The 16,825-nt window shown below is 35.1% G+C and overlaps 1 protein-coding gene across 2 annotated transcripts; it reads left to right on the forward strand.

Moving 5' to 3' along the window:
- The first annotated feature begins 769 nt into the window (after positions 1-769).
- Positions 770-6,004, forward strand: LOC125657064 (sulfotransferase 1B1-like). Of its 2 annotated transcripts, XM_048887697.2 has the most exons (7): positions 770-850; positions 2,888-2,985; positions 3,141-3,315; positions 4,227-4,541; positions 4,712-4,815; positions 5,049-5,232; positions 5,606-6,004. In XM_048887697.2, exons 2-7 carry the CDS (start codon positions 2,899-2,901, stop codon positions 5,707-5,709), a joined length of 969 nt encoding a protein of 322 aa, XP_048743654.2. In that variant the 5' UTR covers positions 770-850; positions 2,888-2,898; the 3' UTR covers positions 5,710-6,004. The 2 variants fall into 2 exon arrangements, with proteins under 2 accessions (XP_048743654.2, XP_048743655.2); XM_048887698.2 differs by lacking the exon at positions 2,888-2,985 and having other exon boundaries at positions 772-850.
- Positions 6,005-16,825: the final 10,821 nt, after the last annotated feature.

Here is a 16,825-nt window from a genome sequence, read left to right on the forward strand (position 1 = left end):
ATTATAGCAGCAGCAGCAGTCGCAGTAGTAATAGTAGTAACAGTAATAGTAGTAATAATAATAATAATAATAATAATAGTAGTAATAACAATAAGGATAATAGTAGTAGTAACAGTAGTAGTAGTAGTGGTAGTGGTAGTTGTAGTAGTGGTAGTAGTAGTAGTAGTAGTAGTGGCAGTCCTAGTACTAGTCCTAGTAGTAGTATTAGTTAAAGTAGTAGTAGTAGTAACAGCAGTATGAAAGTAGTAGTAATAACAGTAAAAGTAGTAGTAGTAGTAGTATTATTTGTAGTAGTAGTAACAGTAGTAGTGGTAGTAGTAGTGGTAACAGTAGTAGTAGTAGTAGCAACAGTAGCAGTAGTAGTAGTGATAGTAGTAGTCGTAGTAGTAGTAACAGTGGTAGTAGTAATAGTAGTGGTAATTGTAGTAGTTGTTGTAACAGTAGCAGTAGTTGTAGTATTAACAGTAGTTGTAGTAGTAGTAGTAGTGGTAGTAGTAGTAGTAATAGTAGTAGTAATAGTAGTAGTAGTAGTAGTAGTAGTTGTAATAGTATTAGTGGTAGTAACAGTAGTAGTAGTAGTAGTAGTAGTAGTAGTAGTAGTAGTAGTAGTAGTAGCAGTAGTAGTAGTAGTAGTAGTAACAGTAGTAGTAGTAGTAGTAGTAGTAGTAGTAGTAGTAGTAGTAGTAGTAGTAGCACATTACCTATAACGATAAGTAGAATTTAAGCATATATAACGACTGCACTCCTATGTAAATGTTCGTATCAATGTGAATAAACAATGCATTCATAGCCTCTATGCAACCGCACGTTCATCTATAGACAGGTCTACTGCACAGAGGAAAACTATAAGGTAAGGGGTTTTCTATGATATACAACTGATTGTTCCATTTCTATCATCAATCTTAACCCATGTTAATGCAGATTTCACCCAACTTACCTCATCCATATAGTTCTAATCAGCCCTCATCCATGCATAATTTAACCACACTCGTGTATATTCGAATTTACCCGTGTAGAATCAATCTCGTCCATGCAGAAGCAAACTCATCTGTGTAAAACCAAACGCACCCGTGTAATATCAAACTCGCACGTGTAGAATCAAACTCATCCGTATAATATTAAACTCACCCGTGTATAATCAAGCTCATCCGTGTAGAACCAAACTTATATGTGCAGAATTAGACTTCAACCTTGTCGAATTAGATCTCATTCATGTAGAATCGGACCTCCTCCATATATTATCAGCCTCATCCGTGTAGAATCAAATTCACCCGTGTAGAATCAAATTCAACCGTGTAGAATCAAATTCACCTGTGTAGAATCTAATTCGCCCGTGTAGAATCAAATTCACCCATGTAGAATCAAACCCAACCGTGTAGAATCAAACTCACCCGTGTAGAATCAAACTCACCTGTGTAGAATCAAACGATCCGTGTAAAATTATAGTGACTGAGAGTATATATCTGGAATTAAACTCAACCGTGTTGGCTCAGATTTTACTGATGTAAAATTAGACTTTATCTCAAACGGGATGACTCCATCTTCTCCATCGTCAACATTCTAGATCTGTGAAGTAATCTTTCATTATCAACTGGATGTTGTACTTATGTCTCTATACTGATTCGAAACACAGAAACATACTCTGTATATGAATACGTTTTAAAACGAGGCGGAATACTGACAACATTTCGTATATTACGAGATATGGTCTTATATTGGCGTTATTTGCAAATAAAACCTCTCATTAGGTCAAATACTGTAAAGCCACTTTTATTCACTGCTACTTTATTTCGTGATTCATTTCTGTTAAACTGATTCACGGGGAGTAAATTTCGAGATCAAGCCTTTTTCGAGCCTATGACAGACAGTCAAGGACTGGTTCGCGACGAGAAATATTCACGACGATGCGTTTGTCGTGAATCTCGCGAACTTTTCTCGCACACAAATAAAAGTTGGTTTACACCTGATACCACCTCTGTTATATACAGGGATCCTATATTTATACTTGTATTAATTATATGATTGATGGAACAACGAATACAAAACTGGAACTGTACTTTCGGGAATAAAATCCCCCGCGGGGCACATTATATAATGGATAAACCATACTTCCTCAGATCAAATCAGAAGTTGTATAATCAAAATGAGTTTACGTATTTTCAGTAAAAAAAACATCCTTGCTGTGACCATCAATGCGACATTTAGATACATTGATGACGTTTTATCTATCAACAATCACAATTTTCATTCATAATGTCGATTCGATATATCGCTGTGAATTCAAAAGAAAAGACACGACAGAGTCGTCCACTCCTGCTTCATACTTAGATAATTTATTGAAAATAGATATTAACAGCAAACTAACAACTCAACTTTATGAAAAACGGGATTATTTAAGCTTCTCCATCGTCAACTTCCCATATTTATGTAGCAATATTGCAGTATCACCCGTATATGGTGTTTATATCTCTCAACTGATTCGATACGCAGAGCTTGTTCTGAATATGATCAGTTTTTAAATGGAGGTAGGCTACTGACAAACAAATTGATGGTACAAGGGTTTCAACAGTCTCGTTTACAATCTGCATTTTGCAACTTCCATCGTCGTTATAACAATCTAGTTTGCAATACAACCTGTCATTGGGATCAAATGTTGTCTCACGTTCTTAACACCCATATTTTAACCACATATCACGCCGTTTAACGGATCACAATATAGGGCTCATGGCGGGTATGACCGGTCTAAAGGGGATGCTAACTCTTCCTAGGGACCTGACCCACCCCTGGTATATCGAGGGGTCCGTATTTGCCCGACTCTCTATTTTGTATTGCTTATAGTACTTATGAAATTGATCACTGTTCGTTATCTTCACCTTTCATGAACTAGTTTCTTGGAGCATGCACGGAAAAAATAGTGTCTACAGAAGGAAGGACAGACATACAAACGGACATGCTGATTCCAATACATCCCCCAGCATCGTTTGCGTGAGTATGATATAGAGTTGGGCAAACACGTACCCCTGGACATACCATAGGAGGGATCAGGTGCCAAGGAGGAGTAAACATCTTCTGTCGACCGGTCATATCCGCTGTGATCAAGTGTATATTCAAGTATGTAAAAGATCATTTCTATTTTTAAGATGAGTAGGAAAGATATCAAAGATCCCAGCGGCAAGGTGGTCATGCAGGTTGTGGAATATGATGGATTTATGTTTCATGTCAGCACCATGGGGCACATAATGGAACAACTAAAACAGTTAAAGGATATGTCATTCAGGGACAGCGATGTGTGTGTGATTTCATACCCCAAATCTGGTTGGTGACTTACTACTAATATTTTTGCATTTACAGTGCATGTTAGGCATGGGCTGAATGTTTATTACAATGTAACGAGTCCAAACAATAAATGATAAGGTTGAATTATTGAATGTCAACTATCTAGAGAACTGTATTAATTTCTAGCTAACGTTACAACCGAGTTGTTATAACTTTATCAGTATAAAATTTACATAAATCATTTAGAAATAATATCTAACAATGACTAAGTACACATGATTAATTAAATGTGGATCGTGTGTACTTACTCATCGTATATATATTTTTTCGGCGTTCTAATTTTTCTTTACTATACTATTACTTGTGTGGATATATATATATATATATATATATATATATATATATATATATATATATATATAATGTGACCCCTTCTACCTGTTTGAGAAGATATTGATTACAAAAATCATCATTTATATTTGGGGCATTTTTCAATGCTGAAATTTGATCCCACCACTTGTCCTAAAGAAGAATTGTACATAAAACATATTGTACATTCCGGATCATTTTTAATGTTGAAATCTGGCGTTACCAGAAATCATTACTATGTTTACCTGATCAAGATACAGAAGTCACGGTGGGTGTGACTGGTCAACAGTGGAAGCTTACGCCTTTTACACACCTGATCCCACTTTTAATGAGTCCAAGTGTCCGTGTTTTCCCTACTCTCAATTATGTATTCTTAATATGAGTTATGAGATTGATCCCTCTTCGTTATCTGTATCACCTTTTCGCTATGTTAAATTTACAAACAGAAAATTTCGTCCCTTGCAGAAAACACATTCAGCGTAAACTGGTGACTACGTGGATATTTCAGCATCAGGTATACTCAATTTATCAATAGAATCAGGCATGTATTGATATCTAGAAAATCTGTTTCATCTCTGTAGGTACGCATTGGTGCTGTGAAGTGGTGCGCATGTTGAGGAATAACTCCTCTGAGTACCACGACATGCTACACCCTCTTATAGAAGTGTTCCCCGTAGAGAAACTTAAGCAGATGTCCGATGGTGTTTTTGTGTCCCATTTGGCGCCCCAACACATGCCGAAGGATTTCATGGAAAGGAAATGTAAAATAATCAACATCTACCGAAATCCAAAAGATGTAACCGTATCATATTTCAATTACGTCAAGAAAACAAAATATGGGGAGTTGATGAAGGACATGGAATTTGACGTCTTCAACCTGTTTTGGACAGGACAACGTAGGGTTTATTTTACATTAAATCTTTCATTGTTGAAAGTCCATTGGGAACTTCATTTTGCCTCCCGCTTTGAAACTTATAAGGATCGTGGAAATGTAATGAGAAACTTATTCCTAGTTTTTTGTAACTAAGACGATTTTCTACTTTGCTCTGTAATGTATACATTTCAGTTCGTAGTTGTCCCTGGACAAAATATATCAAAGAATGGACAAATTATAAAGAGGAGAATCCATCCCACCCTCTCTTAAATCTCTGCTACGAAGACATGAAAAAGGTAACAACTTATTATCCTTACAATCACAATTGAGATGTCTTTCTCGCGTATGCATACACGTGACTTTTTATTCATATCTGATACAGAATTTTTCCAAACGGCATGCCATGTATTCGTATAGAATAGGTGAACTTCCTCCTTTTAACAAAATAAAAGATATCAAAAGAAGTTATGACAAATTTGATAATTCATAATTGTTAATCATCCTCGTTTAAATTGACTCTCATTTTTAGGACCTTAAAACACACGTTAAAAAGATTGCTGACTTCCTGGAACTACACGCAAGCGACGAACTCGTCACTGAAATTGCAAATGCGTGTGAATTTAAGGCAATGTCTGCTTATAAGAACAGCAACATCCCTGCGTTTATGAGCATTGTGACTGATGTCAAGGATGAAAACATATTCTATAGGAAAGGTAATCAATCTAAATGCTATTTGAACATCTGTCAGTTTTACAAAATATGTACTATCCATTTCATTGATAAAACAATCTGTTCTTCTTTGTTTTCTACTCGTTTCCTCTATTATATGTATGTGTATAATGCACAAATCCATCTGATTGTATTATGTAAGTTAAAACAGGGATTCATATGTCCTGTTATGTTGCATTTTTATAGTATTGTAAGATGGGTCACTGATTTATATCTTCATCGTTTCGCATTCAAAGTGAAAACATGAATGCAAATCCTGAATTTACGCATGATCGTCTGATAAAGTAAATATCAAAAACCATCATTAAGGGATTGAATTCATGTTGAAGTCATTTAACACCATTTGTGTGGTTACAGGTGAAGCAGGGGATTGGAAGAATTGGTTGAAGGTTGCCCAGAGTGAGGCAGTGGATGCAGCGGTTGAGGCCGCAAAGATTCCTCTGGACATCAAGTACACCTAGAGAAAAATCAGACATTTCTAATAGGGAAAAGGAGAGAAAAAAGACTAGAACTTTAGTACACATGGAAGGTGTGTCAAGAAAAACATAATACGGAACTATACAATTGTCAAACTGCTTTAACATTATATGTAATCGGGCATTTTCAATCTAATCCAGAAGGAAGTGGAACACAAGTGTTATATATTATTTCGTTTGAAATATATCTTATTGCTGTACTGTTATATTTCAATGTAACTTTTAAGTCGGGCTATTGATATAAGGAGCCATCTTGCTTGGAAATACACTTCAAATGTATCTTTTTGCATTTCATTGTGAAGTATATCTAAACTGAAGCGTTTGTTGATATATTCGATATATTTCTCTTCCAAGGCATTGGCGATGCATGTATATTTGAATAATCAATGATATATTTTGTTATGAAATATTCTCAATACTTCGATGGATAATTCTCGAATCATCACCTCAATTCATCACCATTTACCTTATAACGTCGCATTTTTCCAAGAACGTTTTTCCTATTACTTAAAATTCTCGTTAAAACTTCAAATTCGTTATCGCCATTTGCCACGGCGTTTTTATTTCAAAAGTCTATTTCAAAGTGTTGATTATTTCCATAAACCGCCATGGATGCACGTGATCAGTGATGCGGATATTGGCCATTTGCGATCTCCGGCGTGCACCTGGATAGAAGGAACCCGGTGTTAAATAAACAAGATAATTACTTAATATGAATTGTAAGCTTGATTTTACGTCATAGAAAAACCTTTCAGTTTAGCCGCGGAAGAGGTCTCAGTTGAATTTCAAAAACTATAAGCAAATTATTGCATACAACGGAAACCATCTGAAATATCCGCAAGAAATTACCAATTATTTTACTGTTTTATGGGAAAAGTCCATAAAAAAAGAGGACAATGCGTGATGTTTTGGCTGCAAAAGATCAAATTTTCGTCGACCTTTGTCTAGGTAATGACTGCTCATCTGCCAGGAAACAGTCATGCGCTGCGCTAAATACCGACACTGAACATGGTTTTCAATGACTTGGAACCTATTGTGTATATGTCTCTTCTACTTGTATTGTTATAAAATGAAGTCTTATTATGGGTCAACTATTTCAATCATGTTAGAAAATTTGTAACAAAAAAAAACAACAACAGTGGTTACGAGGCATTTTTACATTAAGTTCGTATGAATAGCAAAAATTACTCTTACATATACAACAATAATATCTCTTTCCCAGGATGGCGGAAATTCAATTCATCGCCAAATTCGTTATAACGTAATAAATTCACAAGAACAAAAGGACTGTATTTTGATGTAATTTGAATATGTGGCGTCATCAGCGTTACAGAAGTCTTCTTGATAAATACTGTATACAGTAGGAATTTGCATTCCATTTCATTTTCAGCCATTTTGTCGTCATCAGAAATGGGTGAATTTAAAACTGGACGAGTATCAAGTAGCAAAAAAAAACAACGTTGGACCTATTAAAAAGTTCCTAATGGGGCTTACTCCTCCGAAAGATATGATACCACCTCTGTTATGTCGAAATATCCGTGTTTGCCTTACTCTTCAATTTGTTATGAGATTAATCACTGTTTGGTTTTTTTACCTTTTTATGAAAAAGTAAAGACAATGAACAGTGATCAATGAATATGTGAAGACAACGAAGAGAAATCAATCTCATAATTCCTATTGAAGTAGTTGGACCGTTAGTCACACATTGATGTTGACTTCGGATTACTTCACTTATATGGTCGAGCTCTATGGCTCATCGTCGCTCTTTACTTCAATTTTACACAATCATTAACACCTCAATCTCGATGATGATTGAGAGGAAAAGAAAACAACGTACAAACCTTATGTCAACCAGATAAAACGTAATCGGTCATATATGACCCAAAATTAGATACCGAAAGACTACACATATTTAATTTGTTTTAAAAGAAAATTTATCTTATCGAAACGAATTTTGGGAAATATATTAAGATGGCGACAACTGATATCGACGATGATAAAATATTTTTAAAAAACTGGGAGCTAAACGTAATCCGCAGCATAAACACAATTAACATGTGTGAACCTCTCTTGTTTCCTAATTGCGTTGCGAAGTAAAAAAAAAACAGACTGACACATTTAAAAAGATATATTTCAAACCGAATTCAATCTGACAATTTTAGAGTTTACCATATTGATAGTTATTTGTGCCATACGTTTTCCGTTTTAATTTTCAAAAGTTTTCCCTAAGAAAGCATTAGGAGTATGACATATAAAATGGTTCCCAGACGGAGAAATCATGCTTACAATACCCTGAATGCTTTTTATCTAAAGTTACCTTTGCCATGTACTACTTATTCAGTTTTCAAAATGTTGTCTTGCTATTAAGTTGATCTAATGGAGTCAAAGGTCATTACTTTTAAATACAAGAATATGAAATCAAAGAATGAAGTGGTAATTTACCACGACGTTCTCTGATTGTCTTCTAATCTTTTTTCTCACTATTAGATCAATATAGAACATCTAAATCTTGCTTTCAGATCTATCAAAATGTACAGATGAGGAGAACTTTTAACGGAAATTAAAAAAACACAACACCGCATATTATAAAAGCAATATTTGATTCCTTCGAAGCACTGTGTATATAGGGTTTGCTCTTCGTCCTGGACATTGACAGTTAATACATCATATGCAATGGGTCGAATGAATATGAGTTACTGTACCTATACTGGATTCCTAAACTACATAAAAATCCTTACAAACAAAATACATTGCTGGATCCAGTAAGTGATATACCAAGCCCCTATATTTGTTTCTCACGAAAATGTTAACAGCTGTGAAGGAGAATCTTCAAACTTACTGTGCGACTACATATGCCAGAAGTAGTGTTAATCAAATGTGGATTCTAAAAAATTCTAAAGAACTTTTAGTAAACTTGAAATCGCAGACTTTTTCCCAAATCAATAACATTAAAACCTATGACTTTTCAACACTATACACGACCATTCCTTACGATAAATTAAAGACTAGACTTTTTGACATCATAGACGGTTGCTTCTTCAACAAAAACGGAAAACGGAAATATTCATATCTAGTGATCAATCATTCGAAAACTTACTTTGTTAAACACCACCCTGATTCCACGCACAAGTACTCTGAAGTTGAAATAAAAAATATGCTAGAGTTCCTCATTGACAATATCTTCGTGGTCTTTGGTGATCAGGTCTTCCAACAGTCTGTTGGAATTCCCATGGGCACGAATTGTGCTCCTTTGTTAGCTGACCTGTTTTTATATTCATATGAAACAGAATTTATTCAAAAACTTCTACGTGAGAAGGAAAAATTTCTCGGTGTGGCCTTCAATTCAACTTTTAGATATATCTATGACGTTTTGTCTATTAACAATAATAGCTTTCATTCATATGTCGATTTCATATATCCCTGTGAGCTCGAAATAAAATACACCACAGAGTCCTCCACTTCTGCTTCATACTTAGATATTTTATTGAAAGTAGACATTAACAGCAAACTGACAACTCAACTGCGTGACAAACGGGATAATTGCAGCTTCTCCATCGTCAACTTCCCATATCTATGTAGCAATTTTCCATTATCACCTGCATATGGTGTTTATATATCTCAACTGATTCGATATGCAAGAGCTTGTTTTACGTATAGTCAGTTTTTAAATCGAGGTAAGCTACTGACAAACAAGTTGATGGTACAGGAATTTCAACAGTCTCGATTGAAGTCAGCATTTCGAAAATTCTATGGTCGTTATAACGATCTACTTCGTCAGTACAACCTCGCATTAGGTCAAATGCTGTTTGATGTGTTTCATACCGATTGTTAAGGCGTTCTTGGCACACTGATTTTGACTATGGATAACTCCGTTTACCTGACCAGGATATAGGGCTCACAGCGGGTGTGACCGGTCGACAGGGGATGCTTACTCCTCCTAGGAATCTGATCCCACCTCTGGTGTGTCCAGGGGTCTGTGTTTGCCCAACTATCTATTTTATATTGCTTATAGGAGTTTTGAGATTGCTCACTGTTCGTTATCTTCACCTTGCATACAGAGATCGCCACACTTCTAACAGTGGTAAACTACCTACATCGTTCACAGCGGTGTACGTCCCACAGTCAAACAAATTTGATGAAGATTGTTATAATAGATCCAACAATAAGTAGTAATAGTAGTAGTAGTAGTAGTAGTAGTAGTAGTAGTATAAGTAGTAATAGTAGTAGTAGTAGTAATAGTAGTAGAAGTAGTAGTAGTAGTAGTAGTAGTAGTAGTATAAGTAGTAATAGTAGTAGTAGTAGTAGTAGTATAAGTAGTAATAGTAGTAGTAGTAGTAATGATAATAATAAAAGTAGTAGTAAAAGTAGTAGTAGTAGTAGTAGTAACAGTAGTAGTAGTAGTAGCAGTAGTAATAGTAGTAGTAGTAATATTAGTAGTAGTAATAGTAATATTAGTAGTAATAACAGTAATAGTAGTAGTAGTAGTAGTAGTAGTAACAGCAATATTAGTTGTGGTAGTAATAGTAGTAGTAGTAGTAGTAGTAGTAGTAGTAGTAATAGTAATAGTAGCAGTAGCAGTAATAACTTTAATAGTAGTAGTAGTAGTAGTAACAGTAGTAGTAGTAGTAATAGTAGTAGTAGTAATATTAGTAGTAGGAATAGTAGTATTAGTAAGTAGTAGTAGTAGTAGTAGTATTAGTAGTAGTAGTAGTAATAGTAGTAGTAGTAATATTAGTAGTAGGAATAGTAGTATTAGTAAGTAGTAGTAGTAGTAGTAGTATTAGTAGTAGTAGTAGTAATAGTAGTAATACTTGTAGTAGTAATGGTAGTAGTAACAGTAATAGTAGTAGTAGTAGTAGTAGTAGTAGTAGTAGTAGTAGTAACAGCAGTAGTAGTAGTAGTAGTAATAGTAGTAGTAGTAGTAGTAGTAGTAGTAGTAGTAGTAGTAGTAGAAGTAGTACATTACCTATAACGATAAGTAGAATTTAAGCATATAAAACGACTGCAATCCTATGTAAATGTTTGTATCAATATGAAGAAACAGTGCATATATAGACTCTATGCAAACGCACGTTCATCTATTGGCAAGTCTACTGGGCAGAAGAAAAGTATAAGGTAAGGGGTTTTCTATCATATACAATTGATTGTTCCATTTCTATCATCAATCTTAACCCATGTTAATTGATGATTCACCCATGTAAAAACTTAGCTCATCCATGTAGTTCTAATCAGCCCTCATTCATGTATAACTTAACCGCACCCATGTAGATTCAAATTTACACGTGTAGTATCAATTTCACCCATGTAGATTCAAATTTACACATGTAGTATCAATTTCACCCATGTAGATTCAAATTTACACGTGTAGTATCAATTTCACCCATGTAGATTCAAATTTACACGTGTAGTATCAATTTCACCCATGTAGATTCAAATTTACACGTGTAGTATCAATTTCACCCATGTAGATTCAAATTTACACGTGTAGTATAAATTTCATCCATGTAGAGGTGCCTCCGTGGCGTAGTGGTTAGAGCATTGCGTTCAAAATCACACCGCCTCTCACCTCTCCTCGGCGCAGGTTCGAATCCCGCTCGTTCCGGTAAATGAGAAAGTTTCCCAATTTACTTTTGGAAGGTCGGTGGTCTCTTCCCAGGTACATTATATCTGGGTTCTCTCTTCCACCATATAACTGAAAAATTGTCTAGTGTGGCGGAAAACATCAATCAATCATCCATGTAGAACCAAACGCATCCATTAAACTCACCCGTGTAAAATCAAACTCATCTGTGTAATATTTATTATTATTTTATAAAGTGCACAGTTTTACACACAAAAATGCAATCAATGGTGCTGTACATGTAAATTAAATTAAAAGATACACAAGTTTAAAACATTCAAATTGACTAATTGTCAACATAGCAATGTCCATGAAGGAATAATAAGCTAGTTGAAAGCACTGATATGATAAAACGATTTAAGCTGGCGCTTGAAAATATTGCAATTGCTGATTGCTCTAATGTTTGTTGGAAGTTCATTCCACACGGTAGATGCCGATATGGCAAATGACCTTGAAGCAATTGTTTTGCGTTTGACGGCAGGGACATTTAGTGTTTAAGGGTCATTATTTGGGGAGCTAATGTTTTATGGTGATGTTCAAATGCTCAGCATTTATCTTAAGTATGCTGGGCTTTCGCTATCATTGAGACGTTTAAAAACAACACATGCAACTTTAAACTTGATCCGAAAATGCACAGGTAAGTAGTGTAAATGCTTTAAAGCCTCTGTAGAACTATGTGCCGACTTCCACTTTAGCACAAGTTTTGCCGCACGATTTTGTAATTACTGCAGCCTTTTGATGGTACATTTGGGCAACCCGTATAGTATACTGTTGGCATAATCCAAATGCCTAGTAACTAACGATTGTACTAACTGCTTGCGTAATTGATTCAAGAAAATTGTTTTACATCTTTCACTTACAAATTTCTTAAAGGTTAGATGTTTATCTAAATAGCATCCTAAATACTTGATGCACGAAGATGTATTTACATTTGCACTAATCACATTTATTGATTTGGAAGAAGACATTGATACCATTTGTTGACTCCCAGATATAACAAACTCCGTTATACTTGGGTTTAATTTAAGTCTTTTCAAATTCATCCAGTTGTTGATATCTACCAAACGGCCTCCAAATTTTTGATAGTACGCTTTTCATCATCAAAGGTCTTCGGATTGAAACTATCATATGAGGAGTGGTCATCGGCATAGCCAAGTAGTGAGACCCAGGAGTCTTTGATAAAATGTTGTAAAGTACTAGCATAAACGGTGTAAAGAACAGGCCCGCATATACTACCTTGTGGTACAGAAAATTCAAGGTTTCTTGGTTGAGATTTAGACGCATTAATATACTCTTCCGTCATTCTGGAGGAAAGATATGTTTTGAACCAATCCAATGCTGAATCGGACGCCCCGAAAGTAGCTGGTAACGCCTTGCCGTGTATACTATGATCAACCGTGTCGAAAGCAGCGGGAAGATCTAACGGAACTACCGCTGTGACCTGTTGCTTTTCCAATTTCCAAAGAATATCAGATGAGAGTTTGAGAAGAGCTGTCTAGACACTAAAGCCCTTCTGTATGCACTTTGGTAATCTGGTAGAAGTTTGCGCAATTCAAGGCATTTCATAAACTGGTTTAGTGCGCACTTTTCGACAATTTTTAAAATATAACACAAAGTACTCACCGGATGATATTTTTTTAAATCGCCTCTAAAACATTTTTCTTCAGTAGTTGTCTTATGATTGCTGTTTTCTACTCATTTACAAAAACATCAGATGTAAGATATTTGTTGACTATGGCGATTATTGCTAGCAATAACACCTCAGAACACTGTTTTATCAATGAACTAAGTTCGTTTGGTATCGTATTTGGCCCCCTGAATTATTCAAAAATGAAGTACATGTTGAATCAAACTTCTACATTACAAAATACTGACGGAGATACACTTGTCTCAAAAATAAAACGAAACTTTGAAAATGTGTCACATTTCTACTACATTGACGTAGCCAAAATACGTATGGAACACAAATTTCCGGAAAATTTCATAGAATTTAACCACTTTTAAAGATATTTGAATAGGTCCGCATAATATCACCACTTTAAAATTTTCACACATAAAACATTTATGTGTAAGCACTTCACATACAAAAAATTACGATGGTGATATTGTGCGGACCATACTTATTTCTTATTTTATGTTCATATTTTTAGCGTTTTTACAGCATGGAAATACACGTCATGTTTATGGATGTTGTTATATATGTGTTGTTACATAAGTTTACCTATATTTTGATTACAAAAGAAAATACTCGTCTAACACCGCATCAAATGATAAAATTCCTAACATCAATCTAAAGGGGCAATGTCACGATACGATATTTACATACCTTCCCTTGTGTTGTGTATTATATTAATCATGCCATCTTACTTCCGTCCCTGTAACTAAGCGACATGTACACTGGTTTGGAATACTTTGATATCAATTACTTTTAATCAATGGAAATTGCATTATATGAAACATTTTGCCGAATACAAAATGCTACGATTTCTTATTAATCTATATAGCTAAATGCATGGCAGAGCACGAGGCCGATTTATACATGTATTTCGGTATATAGACGTCACTTCTCAAAAGTGATAGACGTCACTTAATTCTCAAAAGTGACGTCACAATGGGTTGATAGATCATTTGAGCCGTTCCAAGCAAAAAAAAAACCCTTATGTGATTTTTTTTCGAAAATTATTTTTTGATGTTAAATGAATGTATACACCATGGGCATCATTCCCTAAACATATTAAAGATATATTCAGTGTCGTCTATATTTTACAGATAATCAAATACAGTAACTATATCTGAGCAATGACGTCGTTTTATTGCTTTGACGTCGTTTTATTGCTTTGACGTTAAGTCACTTTTGAGAAGCAGAGTGGGTGTTGTCCTCATCGTTTGTCTTTACAAAGGTTTAACAAAATATAGGACTACCTTCAGATTCACCTGATGATTAGGGCATTTCTTTTATTAATTGTTTGTTTGCTTGGTTATGGATATACGTGGTTAAAATATTCATAATTCATTCGAGACCATTTGGCTGAAATTACGCACCGGATGATATACACGAGTACAACTACGTATATGGAAAATCTCAAGATGTTTAAGTAGTATTCGTGTGTATCCAGTGGCAAGTTTAAGAAGGGGGGCAGCCAGCGACACACCCCCCCCCCCAATAAATTTTCAAATTTAAGGTAAATTGTGGTATCTGGTTTAGAAAAATGTACTAAACAATAAAAGAAGGGGGTGGGGTGGATTTGGGTTGACACACATCATATGTATTTTCATTAAATATAATATTGATTAAACTTTACGTTTTCCCTAACTTCTAGTTCTTCATTCCAGGGGGTAAGTGGGGTTGCTCCCTTCTATACATGAATTCAATTCATAATTTCTATTAGTACTACTTCGAAACTGCATTCTTACCATTCACTATTACTTTTTAAAAAATGGCCTGGGGAAGTCACCAAATATATCTTTACTACAAAAATATATATTGTTAAGAAAGCACCCCCCCCCCCCCCCCCCCCGCTATTCTATATGCCTGTCATGCATCGCTTTGTGTTATTCACGGATAAATATTATAAAGTTATTTTCTGTCATATACGTACATTCGTGACAAATTAATTTTGTATAAACGCACATGATCACTAATGAAATATTTTTCAAACAGCACATTCAAGTAGGCAGCATAAATGTTTACGTTTTGTGAAACGGTTGATTCATCAGGACATGGATTTCAACATCGTCAGAAACCCACGGTGGAGAGAGGAACGAAGCGTAATCAACCGTGGGTTTCCGACGATGGGATTTCAAGGTTTTATTTCATTCCCACAAGCATTCACTACTACCATAACGGGGAGGGAGGGTGCAGGGTAAATCAAAATCCATGTTAGAATTATGGAAACACTACATTGTCAAAATAAAGGGGGGGCAAGTTCTGTTGCTAAATTCCTGTAATATTTTTTTGTGGAATCTAATGTGGCAATATACTGGGCACTGGGATATGTGTTCTATGTCATGGTCCTTTTGAAAGATACATAATACCACTGGTTATTTTCATCATCAAAAAGTGGAACAGTTGTTCAAGTAGTACGCAGAGCACGATTTTCACGCACATGTAGACCTTTACAGTCTGCCCATCCATCCACCGTTGACATGGCATTTATATTGACGTGTGCAAAAGACACCGCATATCTAAAGCATGCGCGGATCTAAAGTGTTTCACCGGAACACCACCCCTGGAATATGAAGTTATTACATCCGTGCGCTAAGTAATGAGGACAGAACCAGATCACAATATTAATATCATGAAATCATCTGTACAAAACTAGAACATTGTTTAATATCCTTTCATTTTCAATTTACGTAATTACCGGTGATTAATTTTCTTTATAGTCATTTTTTATTATATATATATACTGCCGTAAAATGGCTGAAATAATGTCAATACGATGTAAAACATTAAAACAATTTATACTCTACATGTAGGATTCAAAGCATAGATTATAATTTAAACCTTTCACTTAAGTTAATGACAACAAACTGCTGGATAATACAAACCTTTGACTGACGGTATTATATATGGTAGTGAATTGTCATAAAAGAATTTACTTTTGTACAATTTAAACTGTCACTACTTCATTCATCATTAGAAACTGACCGAACAGGACTAAATCAGGCATGTAGCAAGAAGGGGGGGGGGGGGGGCTGCCTTAAGGTACGATCCTCTACCATGCGGACTTCGGACGCGGTATGAGACGATAATACTGATTTATAATTCAAACTGTTTCAATTGCGTAAATACCAATGCATTGAAAGATGTGTTGTATATAAAGAAGTATTTATGATATTTTTTTAAATAGATACAGGTGCATATGCTAAAATCTTGAATCTTAAAATCCCGCAAGATTATTTTTAGTTATATTCTTTTCGTTGTGATAGTATTGAATACGTGTGCTGTACATTCTCAATCCCAATGTCATGTGTGGGTTTTTTTTTATTCCAAAACATTTTAATATTTCTTCTCACATTACTTTGAATTAATTTCATGTTCTTTTCACTGTATCCAATGTGGCATCGTTTAGTATCTTCGCTGAGCTGAATACACCTTTAGTGTTCTTGGGGGGGGGGGGGGATCGAACATGGTGTGTATATAAACATAAGTATAGTTTCATGTACCCAATCACCATGCATACAACTGATATTCATTTAATTCATATTTAAACAATGCAATTTAATCCAAATGCAAAGACACAAACATGTGCTGAATGATAAAATTAATTGAATATGGGTTACTCTACAATTACTAAATACCGTTACACAAATCGTCATTCAAATCGTAGCACCCGTCACATTGAATCATTTACAATTCATGAAAACTTTCGGAGTGAGTCAATTAAACTTTTCAAATAATAATCACAGTACACTAATACGGCACGCTATGTAATAACGAGACGGTCCCGGAATCGGCCTAAAAAGGTACAGTCACCG

Source organism: Ostrea edulis, chromosome 7 (assembly GCF_947568905.1).
Source record: "Ostrea edulis chromosome 7, xbOstEdul1.1, whole genome shotgun sequence".
In the NCBI taxonomy this organism is placed as follows: domain Eukaryota; kingdom Metazoa; phylum Mollusca; class Bivalvia; order Ostreida; family Ostreidae; genus Ostrea; species Ostrea edulis.

Coding starts and splice junctions, on each gene's coding strand:
- LOC125657064 (XM_048887697.2), top strand. CDS start 2,899: ATGCACGGAAAAAATAGTGTCTACAGAAGGAAGGACAGACATACAAAC. Junction 4,542..4,711: donor CCTGTTTTGGACAGGACAAC/GTAGGGTTTATT, acceptor TATACATTTCAG/TTCGTAGTTGTCCCTGGACA. Junction 4,816..5,048: donor GCTACGAAGACATGAAAAAG/GTAACAACTTAT, acceptor TCTCATTTTTAG/GACCTTAAAACACACGTTAA.